This window comes from Thamnophis sirtalis, unplaced genomic scaffold, assembly GCF_051295495.1.
Source record: "Thamnophis sirtalis isolate CommonGarterSnake01/CBP01778 unplaced genomic scaffold, rThaSir2_p1.2 scaffold_3, whole genome shotgun sequence".
Taxonomy (NCBI): Eukaryota; Metazoa; Chordata; class Lepidosauria; order Squamata; family Natricidae; genus Thamnophis; species Thamnophis sirtalis.
In genome coordinates this window covers 3,652,640-3,671,408 of record NW_028261383.1, presented here as the reverse complement: position 1 = coordinate 3,671,408, position 18,769 = coordinate 3,652,640, and the positions used below count along the sequence as shown (strand labels likewise).

General features: G+C 38.6%; 1 protein-coding gene across 1 annotated transcript in view; it reads left to right on the top strand.

Moving 5' to 3' along the window:
- The window catches only part of LOC148047042 (vomeronasal type-2 receptor 26-like), a 54,395-nt gene that overhangs the window by 23,662 nt on the left and 11,964 nt on the right, over positions 1-18,769 (top strand). The window contains exons 2-7 of the mRNA XM_087707698.1: positions 8,037-8,276; positions 8,652-8,783; positions 9,012-9,464; positions 12,622-12,849; positions 13,163-13,289; positions 15,232-16,138. Of these exons, the coding sequence (XP_087563824.1) occupies positions 8,037-8,276; positions 8,652-8,783; positions 9,012-9,464; positions 12,622-12,849; positions 13,163-13,289; positions 15,232-16,138 (2,087 nt within the window). The remainder of the gene's footprint in view (positions 1-8,036; positions 8,277-8,651; positions 8,784-9,011; positions 9,465-12,621; positions 12,850-13,162; positions 13,290-15,231; positions 16,139-18,769) is intronic.

Below are 18,769 nucleotides of genomic sequence, written 5' to 3'. Positions count from 1 at the left end.
TCTTCATATGTTTTAGTCTCCAGTCCCCTAATCATCTTTGTTGCTCTTCTCTGCACTCTTTCTAGTATCTCAACATCTTTTCTACATTATGGTGACCAAAACTGAATGCAGGATTCCAAGTGTGGCCTTACCAATGCATTATAAAGTGGTATTAACACTTCACGTGATCTTGATTCTATCCCTCTATTTATGCAAACTAGAACTTTGTTGGCTTTTTTGGCAGCTGCTGCGCACGGCTGGCTCATATTTAAATGGTTGTCCACTGGGACTCCAAGATCCCTTTCACAGTTACTACTACTGAGCAAGGTACCACCTATACTGTACCTGTGCATTTCGTTTTTGTTGCCTAAATGTAGAATCTTACTCTTTTCACAATTGAATTTCATTTTATTAGATAGTGCCCAATGTTCAAGTTTGTCAAGATCCTTCTGTATCTTTAGCCTGTCTTCTGGAGTGTTGGCTATTCCTGCAGCTTGGTGTCATCTGCAAATTTGATGAGTTCCCCACTTATTCCCTCATCCAAATCATTGATGAAGATGTTGAAGAGTACTGAGCCTAAAACAGAGCCTTGGGGTACTCCACTGCATACTTCCCTCCCTCCATACTTCTCATGTTGAGTGTGGTTGGTCAGCCAGTTACGAATCCATCTGGTGGTGATGCTGTCTAACCCATATTATTCTACTTTATCAAGTAGTAGGTTATGGTCTACCTTATCAAATGCCTTACTGAAGTCCAAGTAAACTATATCGACAGCATTCCTCTGGTCCACTAATTTTGTCACATTATCAAAGAATGCAATAAGATTAGTTTGGCATGATCTGTTTTGACAAACCCATGTTGGCTTTTGGCTATTACTTTGTTTGCTTCTAGTTGTTCGCTAATTCGTTGCTTGATTATTTTTTCCAGAATCCTTCCTGGTATTGAGGTCAGGCTGATAGGTCTGTGGTTTCCTGGATCTATTTTTTTTCTTTTTTTGAAGATGAGAACCACATCAGCTCTTTACCAGTCCTCTGGTAGTTCCCCAGTGCTCCAGGATCTCTGAAAGATATAATTCAGTGGTTCTGAGATCTCATCTGCCAGTTCCTTCATAACCTTGGGGTGCAATCCATCCAGTCCTGGTGATTTGAACTCGTCTAGGGTAAACAGGTGCTCACCATTTTCTTCCCTATTTCAATTTGTGTTCCTAATCTGATTTTTTGTGGTGCTGTTTTTGATAGGTTGGACTGTTTTATCTCTTTGTGTAAAGACAGATGCAAAACATGAGTTAAATAGTTCTGTTTTCTTCCTGTTGCTTGTCACCTTCTTGCCACTTTCTCCCAGCAATGGACCAATTGTTCCCTTAACTTTTTTCTTGTTTTTAACATGTTGGGAAAAGCTTTTTTTTGTTGTTAATTTTTACTTTTGTGGCAAGCCTTTCTTCATTGTCAGCCTTAACTTTCCTCACCTCATCTTTACAGGCTCGGGCTATTTGCTGATATTCTGCCTTAGTTATGTCCCCCTCATTCCACTTTTTATGCTTATCTTTTTTGTCTTTCAATTTGTCAGAGAGTTCTTTATGCAGCCATGCTGGTTTCTTTTGGGAGCTGTTATTTTTCTTCTTCATTGGTATTGTGCTAGACTGGGCTTTTGTAATCTCATTTTTCAAAATTTCCCAAGCTTGTTTTCCCCTTTAGGATTCTCATCCATGGAATTTTTCCCAAGCTCTCTCTAAGTTTATTGAAATTAGCTCTCTTAAAGTCCAAGACTCTAGTTTGACTTTGTTCTACTACTTGTGTTTGCATGTTGAATTCCAATATTGCATGGTCACTTGCCTCCAGGGTTCCTGTGGCTTCAACACCTTCTATCATTTCCTCTCTGTTAGTGAGAATTAAGTCCAATATGGCTGATCCCCTTGTTCCCTTGTCCACTTTTTGCAAAACAAAGTTGTCTGCTCAGTTTGTTAGGAACCTGTTGGATCTTCCACTTGGTACAGAGTTTGTTTCCCAGTTGATGTCAGGGTTGTTAAAATCTCCCATTACTATTTTGTATCTCTTCCATGGTAGCAGGGGACTTGGGTACTGGTAAATCTGTGCCATGAGGGATGGGATGAATTGCTGAGTGAAGATTGGGGTATGAAATGGAATGCTTCCATTTGGAATTAAACCCTTTCACATTGCATGAACAAAAATAACAGTCATCACTATGGTTCTTTTGCTCTCACCATACCATAGGAATCCCATAATGGAAAGATTTTTTCTTACCCTTGAACCAGTTTCGGAGGTCCTCAACACACTGTTTGCACACTTTATGAGGCGCCCAAACTTTATCTTGATCTCCAATTTTTAGTCCAAAGTGTGCAAAGTATACTTTTTTCACAAAGTCTGTAATATTCTGCTGTTGCTTCAACTCTGTATATTCACCACAGATGAAACAGAAACTGTCTGGTGAATTAATACACTTTTGCAGAACCATAACATAACAGTTGAAGAATGACGAGCTAACATGAATTGCAATGAAAAAGTGTGAACAGCCTAGAACCAAGAACCTGATGATGATTCGTGCACAAGTGTGGCATGCAGGAGAGAGCAGCTCTGTTTCTGTACATGAGACATCACAGTGCTGGCCACGCCCCCTGCACTGACCGGAGATTCTGCTATCTGCCCTGTGTCTCCCTCCCACACTGGATTCTTCAGGAAAGATTATTCCCTTTTACCATTAGAAGGACAGACTTAAAACTTGCTTAGCTTATGTATATATTGCTGACCATCAGATTTACAGTGCTATATTTTTTTTTACATAACTCGGACAAACCCTTTAAGATTTTTTTGGCATTTTATATCTTAAATGCACTTATGTGAATTAATTAATAGTAATTTGGACTTTAAATTTGGTTAAAAACCCATTAATATAAAAAAATACCATAAAAAATTATAAATTTGAAGACAATTTTGCATGTTGTGGCAAATCATGATGTCTAGGAGTTTTTTCAATATTTTATTTGTTTTCAGCACACTGAAATACATTGAAATTAGATGAAAATAATCAAACAGCTTTTTAGTCGCAGACCTGTGTTGTCCTTTGTAATGTTATAAACTTCATTTTATCCACATAAACCTCTTTCAGATGTGCCCCTTTTCAAGATTTTTCCTTGATTTAAAACAATCATTAGTATGAGCTCGATTCAAGGAAAAAAATTTACCAGGATATAATTCAAAATTTGATTTAGTGAGTTTAAAAACTGTTGAGCCTTGGCATGGAATATATTTTGTTATATATTCCATGCCAACTATATCCATGTTGAGGACTGAAATGTCACGTTCATGCTAAAATTCTCTTTTGAGGGTGGAAGGTTTCCAGAGGTTTTCTAAGAGGCATTTGGGGACAACTTCTCTCTCACTCCTTGGCTCATTTTCAGAGTTTCACCCCATCTATGACTCCTCCCATTAAGCACCTCTTGCTGATTCACTCAGAGTTTAGGGAGTTGATGTCTCTCCTTGTGGCCATTATCCAAATCATAGTGATTTATTTGCTGTCTGGATGCTAAATCTCTAAAGACATTTAGAAAAGCTTTTGGATGTCACACAAACACAGCCATAATGTGCTTTTACCTTGATATCACATCAAAGCATTTTTGCCAAATGTCTTTGCATTTAAAAAAATCTTGGGGGCATAAATGTTTCTGGAGAAAGAGAGAACCTTGGAGGGTTTTAGGACAGGCAGGGACTGTATTTACTCCCCTGCCCTTCAGATGTGAAGCCTTGGCTGGACTCAGTGTGGATTAGGAAACCTCTGAAGCTTCTGTCTTGAAAAAGGCTTTGGTTTATTCCAGGTCTTCATATCAGTGTTTCCTCAAAGTAGACCCAGGGCTGGAGACTCTGCCAGAAAAACATCATGTGGCTGCTTCTGCTGCTTCTGCTGCCCCAGGAAGTTTTGGTGAGCCTCAGAGCCAATTGCTGCCTGACTCTGAAGAGGGACGAGGTGCACCCAGAAAACCATTACAGGCCAGGAGAGTTTCTCATTGGAGGCATTGTCTCTGCAACAAAGGCTAGATTTTTACTACTAAGCTTCAACAAAACTCCCCTGACTCAATTTTCTAGGTACGTTAAAGTTTCTGCACAGAATTAGAGCCTCTCCATTCGACCCTGAGTTCTCCTGTTCCAGCCTCCTCTCCTTCAGGGTTTGATCTTATTGATCTGCTAGTTTATCTCTCTTTCTGCTTCATTTCATTCTTGGGGATCCATTTTCCTCTTTTCATCTGATTTGAAACTCACAAACAAATAATCAGTAGAGATGTTATTTATTTATTTTTATTGAAAATTTTAAAAACCTTTAAAAAGTAGAGATCTTATTTTGAAGCAGAAGCATCCACTGTGATTGATATCCATTCAGCGGAGCTGGACTGTGGATGGGCAAGAGACTACCATTCTTATGCACAATAAGGGGTTGAAAAATGCAGAAATGTTTAATTTTATTCTGCACCGAGTCACCTATTAAGCGAAAATTAAATGACTAGATTCCAGATCAGAATTGCCTTTTTTAAAACATTGTGAATCCCATTTGAATGGATGCCAGCATCCTAATCATTTAATGAGTTAAATGTCACTAAGGTCTTTATTGTGAAAATGTTTGAAACAAAATAACATAATAACAACAGAATTGGAAAGGACTTTACAAGTCTTGTAGTCCAACCCACTGCTCAAGCAGGAGACCCTATACCATATCCAGACAAGTGACTGTCCAGTCTCTTTTTAAAAACCTCCAGTTCTTCTTTTCACTAGACTAGCCATATCCAATCCTGTAACTGTTCTTCATATGTCTTAGTCCCCAGGCCCTTCATGATTTTAGTTGCTCTTTGCAATTTTTCCAAAGTCTTAACATCTTTTTTGCAATGTGGCAACCAAACTGAATGCAACCAAATATGGTCTTACTGAGGTTTTATAAAACTGGACTAATACTTCCCCTGATCTTAATTCCATCCCTCTGTTAAGGCAATCTAGTATTGTGTTGACTTTTTTTGGCTGGTGCCATACTGCTGGCTCACATTTAAGTGTTTTTCCACTAGGACTCCAAGATTCCTCTCAGAATTACTCATATAAACATATAAATCATATAAACTCTTCCAGAAATTAAGCACTTACTCCTTTTGTTAACAAGCATAGTTGCTCATTTTACGTGTTTGTCAGCTGGTGTGTGTATGTGGGACTGTGTGTGTGTAATTCTCTGTTTGTGTCCTTCACTGATTCTATATTTCATGTGAAATACTAATTCCAATTATCAATTGCTAGAAAAGATAAACAAACAAAGGGACAGAGAAAGATTGGAAGTGAATTTGAAATCTTAATACAAAAGTGGAAATAATGACAACAAGAAGAATAAGACAAAACCTATGATAGAACAAACTTAAAGATAATGTAGATTTTAAAAATCATTATGTGGAAAGTGCTACATTGAGAGTTTAAGTACAGATGGAGATACCTTTATGGTATCTCCATCACAAGGAACATTCATTAGAACAGAAAGAGAAAAATGGTTAACATATCGAGATTTATTAATACAAGAAATTGAAATGAAGTAAAGAGAACAAGTGATCGCAAAAGGGCATAGTTTGCAGTGATTCCCATCTGCACAGGTTTAAAAAAAGATTTAATATGGATTAACAGACATTTAGAATAGTCTTTTAATCCATATTAACCGTTCCACTGGTTAATTGTTCTCACTATCAGCTTTATTGCAGGTGGCTCTTTCCTTGATTACTTTCCATCCATTGCCTTTAGGTGCTTTGAGAAATAACTTTACCCCCTCTTCTTTGTGGCAGCCCTTTAGATATTCGAACACTGCTATCATGTCACTTCTAGTCTTTCTTTTCATTAAACTAGACATACCCAATTCCTGCAACTGTTCATCATATGTTTTAGCCTTCAGACCCCTAATCATCTTTTTTATTCTTCTCTGCACTCTTTCTGGAATCTCAACATCTTTTTTTCCCCACATTCTGGCAACTAAAATTGGATGCAGTATTCCAAGTGTGGTCTTAACAATAGATCTTGATTCTATCCCTCTATTAATGCAGCCTAGAACTGTGTGGGCTTTTTTTGGCAACCATAGCAAAATGCTGGCTCATATTCAATTGATCATCCACTAGGACTCCAAGTTCTCTTTCACAGTTACTACTGTTGAGCCAGGTATCACCAAGAATTCTATACTTATGCATTTGGTTTTTCTTGTCTAAATGTAAAACCTGAGTTTTCTTTACATTGAATTTCATTTTGTTAGATAGGGGTCAGGGTTCAAGTCTGTCAAGATCCTTCTGTATTTTGACCCTATCTCCTGGAGTGTTCGCTATTCCTGTCAGCTAGATGTCATCTGCAAATTTCATGATTTCCCCTTCTATCCCCTTATCTAAGTCATTGATGAAGATATAGAAGAGTACTAAGCCTAAGAGAGAGCCTTAGGCTCCCTAATGCACAATTCCCTCCATGTAGATACAATTCCATTAAGGATGACAAGTTGAGTGTGATTGAATAGCTTGCCAAGAAGTAGGTTGTGGTCTACTTTATCAAATCTATGCTGAAATCTAAATAAATTGTATCTACAGCATTTCTCTGGTCTACTAATTTTGTTACTTTTTCAAAGAATGCAATAAGATTTGTCTGGCATCATATGTTTTTGAGAAATCCATGTTGGATTCTGCTTATAAATTTGTTTGCTTCTAAGTGTTTGCAGATTTGTTGCTTTATTATCTTTCCCAGAATTTTTCCAATTATTGAAAGCAATAGCACTTAAAGTTATATACCACTTTACAGTGCTTTACATCCCTCTGTAAGTGATTTATAGAGTCAGCATATTGCCCCCAACAATCTGGGTCCTCATTTTATCAACCTCAGAAAGATGAGAGGCTGACTCAGTCTTGAGCCAGTGAGGATCAAACCCCTGGCAGTCAGCAGAATTAGCCTGCAATACTGCACCACCATGGCCCATGTGTCAGGCTGATAGGTCTGTAGTTTCCTGGGTCCACTTTTCTTCTTTGTAGATGGGGACTACACCAGCCCTTTTCCAATCTTCTGGTAATTCCCTGTTTCCCCAGGATCTTTGAAAATGGTTCTGAGATCTCATCTGCCAATTTCTTCAGAACATGAGGGTGCAATCCATCTGGTCCTGGTGATTTGAACTCTTGTAGAGTGGATAGGTTTCCTTTACCATTTTCTTGATTAATTTGACTTGCATTCCTAATTTGCATTTTACATTTTTAATAAATTGTATGCTTTTTTTCCCTTTTATGTAAAACAGATGGAAAAACTCAGTTAAAAGGTTCTGCTTTCTCCCGCAGCTTGTCACCTTCTTGTTCCTGTTAATAGACCAAAGTTTCCTTGACTTTTATTTTTATTTTTACATGTTACAGTTATAACATGTAAGATGTTACAGATATAAAATGTAACAGGTTACAGATTGCATGATTAAATGTGCTATTCAATTTGGATATGAAATAGAGATGGAAGGATCTGGGTAACTGGTGTTCAGCTGTTGGGGATTCAGTTTACACTGTGTCATAATTTAAAATATAAACCAATATTATTTGTATTGGTACTTCTGAATAATGAATTAGAAAAGATTTATAGTGGATGGATGGATTTTATATATGGTAATCACAGCAGATTATTGTATGCATAACAATGGGTAAATCATGGCACCCCCCACAGTGGGAGGACTAGATTATGAAAAATTCAGATTTTACAAAAATGACACGTTATCTGTTGAAAAGAAGGCTGGAAATCATTCATATATTTCTAAACTTAAAGGTTTTTTTCCTTTTTATTTTTGCAATCAATCCAATAGATGAATTACAATCAAATAGATGAGATATTTTTTGGAGATTTGAAAAAAAAAAATCTATCAGATACAGAATTCAATGCTCCCAAAACTCTCAGCATTGGGTGGATTAAAACTATTACTGTTGAGAGAAATTAATTAAATGTTCTTTCTACTAATTATCTTTTAATATATTCAGGAAAGCATCACCAGAGTATTGGAAAATGCTTTCTTTCCTTTTTGCTATCCAGGAGATCAACAAGGATCCCAACATTTCATTCAATGTCACCCTTGGTTACAACATCTATGAAAATAATTTCTACCAACTAATGACCTCAGAGGCTTTGCTGGACCTCCTTTCGGAGGGCGAGGCCAACGTTCCCAACTACAGCTGTGGAAGGCAGAGAAACACAGTGGCTGTTCTAGAAGAGGCTAATACTGACATCTCCATCCAGATTTCTACCATGGTGGAAACCTACAAAATCCCACAGGTGTGTCTTTATTGAGAAGAATTTTTTTAGACATGCAACTTTCAGTCAAACATCTTCTACCCTAAATGAAGAGCCAAGTTCTATTATGGGAATTGTATGAAGAGAGGATGAATCTATCAAATGATTGAAGGATCTGAGCACATAGATCTCTTCCTGGCACGTTCCTAATGTTGCTGGGCATCTCTGCAGGCTATTTGTAAGAAGAAATACAACGTTGAAGTGAGAGGAGAAACAACATAAGAGCAGAATAACCAAACAGGTCCCTACAGAAGGTTATTCTTTGCTAGCAGTGGAACAATTCCTTGATTAGGGCTAGATTTTTGATGTAATGGTATTTAAATAAAATAGCATTTCTTTATTTATTTTCCTTTTCAGATCAATTATGGTTTCGATTCTCAGGTTCTGAGTAATAAAATCCACTTTCCTTTCTTCTACCCAATGATCCCGACTGAAGGACTTCAGTACCCAGGGATTGTGAAGCTGGTCCTCCATTTCAGGTGGACCTTGGTGGGTCTCCTTGCTCCAGACACTGACAGCGGACAAAGGTTCATGAGGACATTGACTTCCATGCTAATAAAGAATGGCATTTGCCCAGTTTTATCACAAACCTTTCCCTCAGCTTCTCAGAATGTATTCGTAGACCTCCCTCTTTACCGCAATTGGAGAAAGGTGAATGTCTTTATTTATGGTATAGACATAAATACATTCTCTATAGGGGTTATAATTATGCATCAGGTGTTTGAAATGCTCACTGAACCTCTTAGAGGAAAAATCCTGATCATCACAACCCGCTGGGACTTCACTATTTATTTGGGAGATGAGCATTTCCCCACTAAATACCTCCATAGTACTTTTTCCTTTCTTATGAAGAACAATCAAATGGGAAAGTATGGTGGTTATACAAAGTATTATCCTTTGATGAGGCGCTTTGCAGAGAAGTCCTTCCTGTGTTCTTATACCATGGATGCCTTTTCAGTGAAAGTCTGGAGAAGGTGTAGGGAAAGAGAAGAACTAGAGACTCTGAGGAAAGAGGAGATGGATCCGATCCTGACTCTGGACAGCTATTTCATTTATAACACAATCTGGGCTCTGGGACAAGCCGTCAATACTGCTTATTTATGCAAACTCAGGAGGACAACATATAAATGGGGTCAAAACTTGAAAACTCCAATACTGGATGCATGGCAGGTATTTATTTTTTTATTGCACTGCACTCTATAGCTGTTGGGGATTAATTTTAAATTGTAAGAACTGTGTAATTATCCTGACCATAGTTATAATGTATTCTGAATATAAAAAATTAAGTTGAATTTCATCTTTTGCTTTTTGAAAATATTGTGCTCTTTCCATAATTGTAGTTCAGCGTTTGTCTGCTGATAGGATTAAGATGATCTGATGCTTTTCTGATGGCTGTTTTACCTCTGCTGCCAGTTGATTCTATTCTTGTCTTTTTCCAGTCTGTGGAATGTTGGTTTGTCTGATGTTATCTTAGATTTCTGTGGGAAGTCCAGTGGTTTTAAATGTTCCTTCTAAGCCTGCCAATAATGGCAGGACATGTTGACTACCCAACCAGATTCTTTTGCTTCTGTAACAGAAGCATGTTCCAACATGTCTTTCATGAGGGGGTATGGGTACATGTTTTCTATGCATACACCATTTATTCCTCTAAAATCAGGGATGAAATTCAGTAGGTTCTGACAGGTTCTGGAGAACCAGTAGTAAAAATTTTTTAAAGTTTTTTATTTTCCCATTTTCATAACAAATAACCACATGTATACTGTTACATAACCAACATTATTTTATATTATTAAATATTTACATCAATTCATCTTACCATCAAACCATCAAAATGATTATTGGCTCTTCTGCTCTCTATACACCATATTTGTACCATATCCATCACTTTCTTCTCCCTCTCTTCTCTTCCTCCCTACCTCCTTTCTTCCCTCTGTCATCCTTCTCTTCTCTACTTCCCCTTCCTCTCTCCTTCTTCTCTCTCCCCTTTCCACTCCTTCTTTCTCTCCTCTTCTCCCCCCTGCCTTTCTCCTAACTCACTCTTCTTCCCTTATCTCTCTCCTCTACTCCACACTCTTCATCTCATTTACTTGGTGTATTTCAGCCTCTGAGCAACCTCCATTTTATGTTGATGGTGTTTATAATTTTGTTTCAATGAACATCTTTAATTTTAACATATATCCTTCTTTTTTTGAAAGGAAAAAAAAGTATACATATATAGAAATTATATTTTACCACCACCCCTCCCAACCTATTTTTGGCCGGGAATTTGGATCTGATTATGATTCCCAACTATTCTAATCATAATATTGTATAGTTATACATCATTACACATCCTAAATTTTTAGTTCTGTCTTTATAGTCTCAATAATTTTCCATTGTAAGTATGTTTCATGTTCTCTCTCCATTTTTCCATATCTTAGCTTAGCTTACCTTTAATTGTCTTTAAATAACAATCCTTACTGTTCAATGTTCATTACAATTCCATTGATCTGCTATGTAGAATAAGGAGCAATACATACCTCGCTTCTTAAGAATTCTATACATGCATATTTTGTATATTTTACCTATATTTAATTATCTTTCCATTATCATATTCAATCAATTAGCAACTCAGTTTAATTATCACGTAAAAGGGTAAATCACATACCTCAGTTTTAGATTCTCCACATAACAATTTCTAAATATCTGATTTTTTTCTAGTAAATCTTTTGTCCCAATTCTCTATTCCTGTCTCCTCCCTTCTCTTTGTTGGGCCATGTCCTCCCTCTTCAATTTTCCCCAAGCCACTGCCAACCCCAGTGAAATATTTTGTCATTTTTTTTATTTCCCTTTGTTGGGACACATCCCCCCCTTTCAATTTTTTCTATACCACTGTCAAACCCAGTGAAATTTTTTGTCTGCTTTTTATTTACCACTGTTTCTACCCTTTCATTATCCCCCCCCTCTTCTTCCTTCGCTTCCTACCTCTCCTCAGATTCTAACTTCAAAATTTTATATAAAGTTAATTTTAATGATTTATGCATACTTTTTTATAATTTCATGTAATGCTTCAAATTCCCATCTTTCCATAATATCCAGTTCCAAAATTACAGTTAGTTGTATGGTTAATTATAATTTAAATCCCAAGTTTCCCAAGTTTCTTCTTATTTCACAATTCTGGTCCAACTTAAATTCGGTTTCACCTAAGTTGGATAGGAAGAAAAGAGAGAGGCATCTTGACCACTTCACTTGCTTTATTCTTCCCTCTGGCAAATAACTCCGTATATATTTTTTTTGCTCTTGATTTTTTTCCCTTGTTACATTTCACCTCTCATTGGTTAGAGTTGCTTACAATATAGAAATATAAAAATAAAGAAGCATATTATTCATAAATACTTCGCAAAACTGTACGCGCAAGATAGTATGGAGGAAACTAAGATAAAACAATATTTAAAGACAGAAAAGATAACCCCGATCTCAAAAGAACAAAGGGAGACAATAAACAGGCCAATAATGTTAGCCAAAGTGGAATTAGTCCTGAAAATCCAGAAAAATAATAAAATCCCAGGACCAGGTGAATTTGAAGCTATGAAAATTTGAAAGCTATGGCAAATCTAGACAGCATACTAAAAAGCAGAGACATCACCATATCAGCAAAAGTGCATATAGTCAAGGCTATGGTTTTTCCAGTTGCAATGTATGGCTATGAAAGCTGGACCATAAGAAAGGCTGAGCACCAAAGAATTGAAGCCTTTGAACTATGGTGCTGGAAAAGACTCCTGTGAGTCCCTTGGACTGCAAGGCTATCAAACCGGTCAGTTCTAGAAGAAATCAACCCTGACTGCTCTTTAGAAGGCCAGATCTCGAAGATGAAACTCAAATGTTTTGGCCACCTAATGAGAAGGAAGGCTTCACTGGAGAAGAGCCTAATGCTGGGAAAGATTGAGGGCAAAAGAAGAAAGGGATGACAGAGAATGAGGGGGCTGGATGGAGTATGAAGCAGTAGGTGTAAGCTTAAATGGACTCAAGGAAATGGTAGAGGACAGGAATGGGGTCGCAATGGGTCAGACATGACTTCGCAATTCACAACAACAAATTTATCCTGGCTGTATCTTTTGTTATACTGTGCTTTCCATTGGTTTTCCAAACTCTGCAGTGACTATTATGAGTGGAAGAGATAAGGGACATCCTTGACCATCCTTATTTTCCAAGTCACCCTTGGGCCTTTTAACAATATTTTTATTCTATGTTCCTCAGTACAGATCCTTCATTCCAACTCAAATAGAGGAGTCTTGCCAGGTAACTTTCTGTGTCTATATAACATTGTCCATTTCCTCTTCCATTCCAGCTTCATCCTTTTCTTCGGACCTCTCAGTTTTATAATAATTCCATCGATGGAGTATATTTGGATGGGAATGGAGATCTGGTGGCAGACCTGGACATTGTGAACACAGTGGTTTTCTCCAATAAGTCTGTTAGTAAAGTGACAGTTGGGAGTCTAGAAAGAGTGGGATCCTCAGATTTCAAATTGATCATGAACGAGAATGCTATTGTAAAGATGGAAATGCTGAACAAGGTGGGAAAAATACTTTATTATCTTTTTTTTAAAGTCTTACCAATAGGATTGCAGAAATCCATTTAACTTTCTATTGAGTAGATACATTGAGAATTTAAACTAAAAATTGTACTGTGGCAAACATGAGAAGAGAAAATAAGAAGGCAAACATCAAGAAGCTAAATAGGTTTGATGATCTCTAGATTTCTTGTAGGTTTCAAATGTAGCAAATGTAAATCTTGAACTGGAGATGCCCTGACTTTTCTGTTTCACATCCCTTATCCTATATAATAATTCATGTTATGGATGTTATTTCCACCCTCTCTCTTCTCAGCCCCTGTCCATTTCCAGATGTGTGAAAAACTGTCCTCCTGGATTCATGAAGGTGGCTCAGGAAGGGAAGCCCATCTGCTGCTACAATTGTCATCCTTGTGCAGAAGGAACCATCTCCATCCTGGAAGGTAGGTGCCATCAGAGGAAAAGAGCAGACTTGGGGAAGGACCATAAATCCTGAGGTTTTACATGAATGTGCATTTTGAAAGGCTTGGCCAGATTGGGTCCCACCTCTTTGAGTCTTGATCAAGATATACATTTATCTCATAGTAAATTAGAAGAAATGATCTTGGAGCTTTATCTGGTATATATGCCAATCAAACAGGGATACAAATCATGGACTAAGGATAAGTCTGGGTTGAGTATTGTGAGAGAGATAACATCTTTTGCTATTTGTCTTTTATAATAATCCTTTGACTGCTCCATCACTTCAGGTAGTGTCTTTTTTGGTCAGCCTTAGATAACTCCTGGGTTTATGTCTCCTGTGATTGACATTCCACAAGTTCTGCTGGAGACTCTTCTTTAAAGACATTGGTGAATATTTGCCCATGACAAGGAGAGGAGAGGAATCAAGAGTTGGGAATGAGACAGACTTCCTGTCAAACTTCAAATTGTGTTTGTGCTGTTGCAACTATTATGGCTTCTCTGTTTGGCAACAGACTATTGGTGGGGGAGGGGAGGGGGAGCAATAGCAGTAGACTTATATACCGCTTCATAGGGCTTTCAGCCCTCTCTAAGCGGTTTACAGAGGGTCAGCATATTGCCCCCAACAATGTGGGTCCTCATTTTACCCACCTCGGAAGGATGGAAGTCTGAGTCAACCCTGAGCCGGTGGGAGATAGAACAAAGATCCAGACATCAACATGCCAGCCATGGGAAGCAAGGACCAAATTTCAGAAGGTGTTTACCAGAGCTGAAAAAGATTTTTTCACAACAATACTAGAAATTTCCATTGGATAATGTGACCTGGCTTAATGGGGGGGAGGAAGATTTTGAACTTTAACTATATGAGATTGTGCAGGAAATAGTTAGATTTGGTTTTTCCCTCATCTTTCCCAATATGATAAACTCATTAAAGTTTTGCATTAAGAGATTGGATCATTTCAGCTGTGCTTGACACTTCCTTCTTGACCTTATGGGAAGATGGCTCTCTTTTCTGTTTATACAAAAGTGTCAAATGCATTTTGATGTCCTCACTCCATATCCAACTCATCTTCAAGGGTCACTCCATCTAACATTTCTTTCTCCATGGCAAAAATAGTGTTTATCCACTTCAGCTGCATAAGGAATGCTGAGTGATCATTCACGTGTATTCATTCCATTGTAGGGTGGTTCCAGTGGTGGGTTTCAAATTTTTTTAGAACTTCCGTAGGTGTGGCCTGCTTTGTGGGAGTGGCTTGCCGGCCATGTGACTGGGCGGGAATGGCCAATGTGTAAAATGTGGTGAAATTCACTTAGCAACACTCTTGCTTAGCAACCAAAATATTGGCTCAGAAACTCTGGCATTTGAAGAATGCAAGTCTTAAAGCTGTCAAGTTAAAAGACCCTTGCACCCCTAACCCTTTAGAAAAAAACCCAGGGGTGTTCAAACTTGACAGCTTTAAGACTTGTGGACTTCAACTCCCAGAATTCCTCCTCTCGCTCTTCAGGGAGGGAGCTAGAACTTAAATGGTAGATTTATTGTAGATTTGTGGAACCTCTTCTATAGAAGAGGTTAGAACTGGCAGGAACCCACCCCTGGCTGGTTCTCATTAATGCCTGTAAGCACTGACAAAAGGCTGGGCTCCAATTTTCAATAGGTTCAACAGTAGAATGCTAAAAGGGTGTAATTGCCTTCCTTTCTTGAATTCTTTCCTCTTCCCTCCCTCCTTCTCTCTCAACAAGTTCATTGATAAAATGGTGTCATTGAAAAAGAAAAATAATATTGAGCTGTACTAGCTGGAAAGAAATGAAGAAAAAATATTGAATTAATCTACACAAAGTCATTCACATAAAAAACAAGTGTACCCAAACAATGCATTTAATTAAAGGACGTGTTAGAGGGAGACCCAATTTTTTGCTCTTTTTCAGATGCAGAGAAATGTACAAAATGTCCAGAAGATCAACATCCAAATACCAATCGAGTTCACTGTATTCCCAAGATGAAAACCTATCTTTCTTACAAGGAAAGTCTGGGGATTATCCTGACTTCCATTGCCTTGTTCCTCTCTTTGATGACAGGCTTTGGCTTGTGGATCTTCATTAAATTCTTGGAAACACCAATTGTCAGAGCCAACAACCGTGATCTCTCCTACATCCTCTTGGTTTCCCTCCTGCTTTCCATATTGACCTCCTTCCTATTCATTGGCCGGCCAAGGAGAGTAACCTGCCTCCTCCGACAGACATTCTTCAGCATTATCTTTTCAATTGCAATTTCTTCAATCTTGGCCAAAACCATCACAGTAGTGTTGGCCTTCTTGGCCACAAAACCAGGAAACAAAGTGCAGAGATGGCTGGGGAAGAGCTTAGCCAACTCCATTGTCCTTTCTTGTTCTGGCCTCCAAGTTGTCATCTGCAGCATCTGGTTGAGCACTTTTCCTCCATTCCCTGATTCTGACATGCACTCCCAACCTAGAGAGATCATACTACAATGCAATGAAGGCTCTGTCACCATGTTTTATGTTGCCCTTGGATACATGGGCTTTCTGTCTGCTGTCTGCTTCACAGTGGCTTTCCTGGCCAGGAATCTCCCTGGTGCCTTCAATGAAGCCAAGCTGATCACCTTCAGCATGCTGGTCTTCTGCAGTGTCTGGGTGAGTTTTGTGCCCACTTATCTGAGCACCAAAGGAAAATACATGGTGGCTGTGCAGGTCTTCTCCATCTTGTCCTCCAATGCTGCTCTGCTGGGCTGCATCTTCATCCCCAAATGCTACATCATCATTCTGAGGCCAGATCTGAATACAAAGGAGCAGCTTACAACCAGAAGAAATGTAGAAATGTGAGAGAGAGGAATTTCAAGTCTTAACTTTTTCCAACAGTCCACATCAAGAAAATGGTCCAAGCTGCTCTCCATACATAAGCAAACCAATGATTTTTCTTAATATGTTCAGATAGTCTTTGGAAGATAATGTCTCCAATTGGATAAAGTAAAATTCAAAGATGTCCACTCAGCATGTTTGAATCCTTAAGGCAGAATATCTGCCAATGCCCTTAGCCTACATGGGGTCTGAGATGCTGCACCCAGGTTTTCCAATCATGACACTTGTGCAATGGGAATCTTGTTACCATGCCAGAAATATATAGTTTGTGGAGGAGGCTCTAAAAATTCCATTATTTGGTTGTGGTTTTTAGGTACAAGAGACTCTCCTCCTGGGGGAAGAGTCCAAATTATTAATCTGTGGCCATTTTATCCAGCCTTCCTCTGAAAATTGATTTATCTACAAATTGTAAAATAGAAATGGGAAAGGACTGAATGTCACTGAATTCTGTTCTTCCAAAACAGAGCTGACATGAAAATAATGAAAAGATGAAATTAAGAATATGCAACAGTGTGAACTGCTCTTTCATAGAAATAGAAAAGCAAAATTGTTATAAGCATGGTGGTTATTATGAAGAAGCAAGTCCTTTTGCAGATAGAAAATTTGGCACAAGAAGCACTTATCTCTTCATTCTACTCAGGTGTTACAGCTTTTTTTAGTGATCCCTACAGTATGGAAAGTAGACTAAAGAACCTAATACATACAAACCTCTGGGATTTTGTAGCCGACCAACATGGGGGCAATCTTGGAGGAGATGTAAGTCTTAGTCCCTTCAAGAACAATGAAGAGGTCCTTCTGCCTTTCACAGCTGTAGTTGGGAACCTTGACTGCCCCAGCTGAGAGCAGGTCCAGCCCAGCATCCCAAGCCACTCTGGGTTTCAAATAATTGTCATGAAAGTTGTAACTCAGGTCCGGTCTACATTGGAGAGGAGATGGAGATTTTGGTTGATCTCTTGGAGGGCAATTAGAAAGGAGAAGACTTTCCAGTTGCACATGGAGGCACATGGATCTTGATCAGCTGCTGCTTGAGAACAGTAACCTGTGCTTTGTTCCTGGTACGGATGTGTCCCAAACATTTCTCCATAGGAAAATAGGATGGTAATTCACTAAAGGGATCAGGCAAACAGATACATTCTGGAAACTGAGAAATGCTTGGAGCTTATGGAATCATTTGTGAGTTAATTCCATGACCAGAGGAGTGACTTATCCAGCAATTGCAGTAGAAGGACACTGCTTGACATGGTATGATATCAAGATAGGTGTTGTTGTAGAAATGACCTCTCTAGTGTGATAGCCTCCTGGCCTGTAATGGTTCAGTGTCTCTTCTTCATCCTACTCCAGAGTCAAAAGTCATTTGATACATTGGACATTGTAGAAGCACCCCTAAAGTCCAGCTTGACAAATAGATGAACATTTTGTAGGTGTTCTAGATATTCCAAAATTATTGGCAAGAAAAAGAAATTATTCAATGGTGGTGTGATCCAAGCCAAAGGAACTGATCATAGTGTACAGCCTTTGATTTTTTTTTTGAACCACTGGGGTGATTGGAGAGTGTATGTAGAAATACAATGGTCTGAAGCAAACTGGAGGTCTTTAAAGTTCTGTCTGGCTCCAGAATCAAGCATGGCCCATGCCTCCAATAGGTTTAGGTTTAGGTTTAGGTTTATTGGGATTTATATGCCGCCCTTTTCCCTGAGGGGACTCAGGGCGGCTTACAACCACAGGGGAGGGGAAGTGCAAGGTCAAAACAAAACAATTGGTGAACAAAAGAAAAATAATAAAACACAACTTTCATTCAGCAATCAAACACTCGGGCGGGTGATTAGAAACCTAATAGAGGTTTCTCTGGTATGTGCAATGACACTGAAACTGCTAGGTGTTTTGATGGAGTGGGACTCTATTTGGGCTTGGTTTGCCAGAAGTTGCCCCCGTTAGTAGCCCAACATAAACCTAATCCATTTCCCAAAAGGGCTGAGTTGAATTTCTAAACTCACATTGAGTGAGATTTATCAGTCGCTTTGGCAGGGATAAACAAATCCATCTGGTGATGATGCTGTCTATTCCACGTTATTTTTAGGTTGTCAAGAAATAGGTTGTGGTCTAGTTTGTCAAATGCCTTTCTGAAATCCAAGTGTACTATGTTCACTGTATTTCACTGGCCCACTAATTTAGTCAACTAAATTAATTTAGGTATTTCCATTCCCTCAACTCTGGATTATTCAGGGAGGAGAATGGTAAGTGAAAAAGAGGTGGTGTTGCAACTTCAACAGCTCGAACTGGTGTTGGTGCTTCTTCTGTTCCTCCTAATGTGCTCTTTTTCAGCAACCTTCATTTAATTAAGCTCCCGATCAAGCTTCATCTTCTTTGTGGATTCTGCTCTCCTACCCTCCAATTCCAGCTTCTTTAGGCTAAGGTTCTGAACTATTGGAGCTGCCACCTCACATACCCACTTAACTTTGTTTTGGTGCCAGTCTGCCATGAACTTTAGGGGGAGGGAAACTGATTGGGAAGAGAGAAGAACTCCACTGTTCATTGTGCCAGTTGGAGACAAGACCTCAAGGACAACTGTCTATCAGGAATGCAGCTGCACA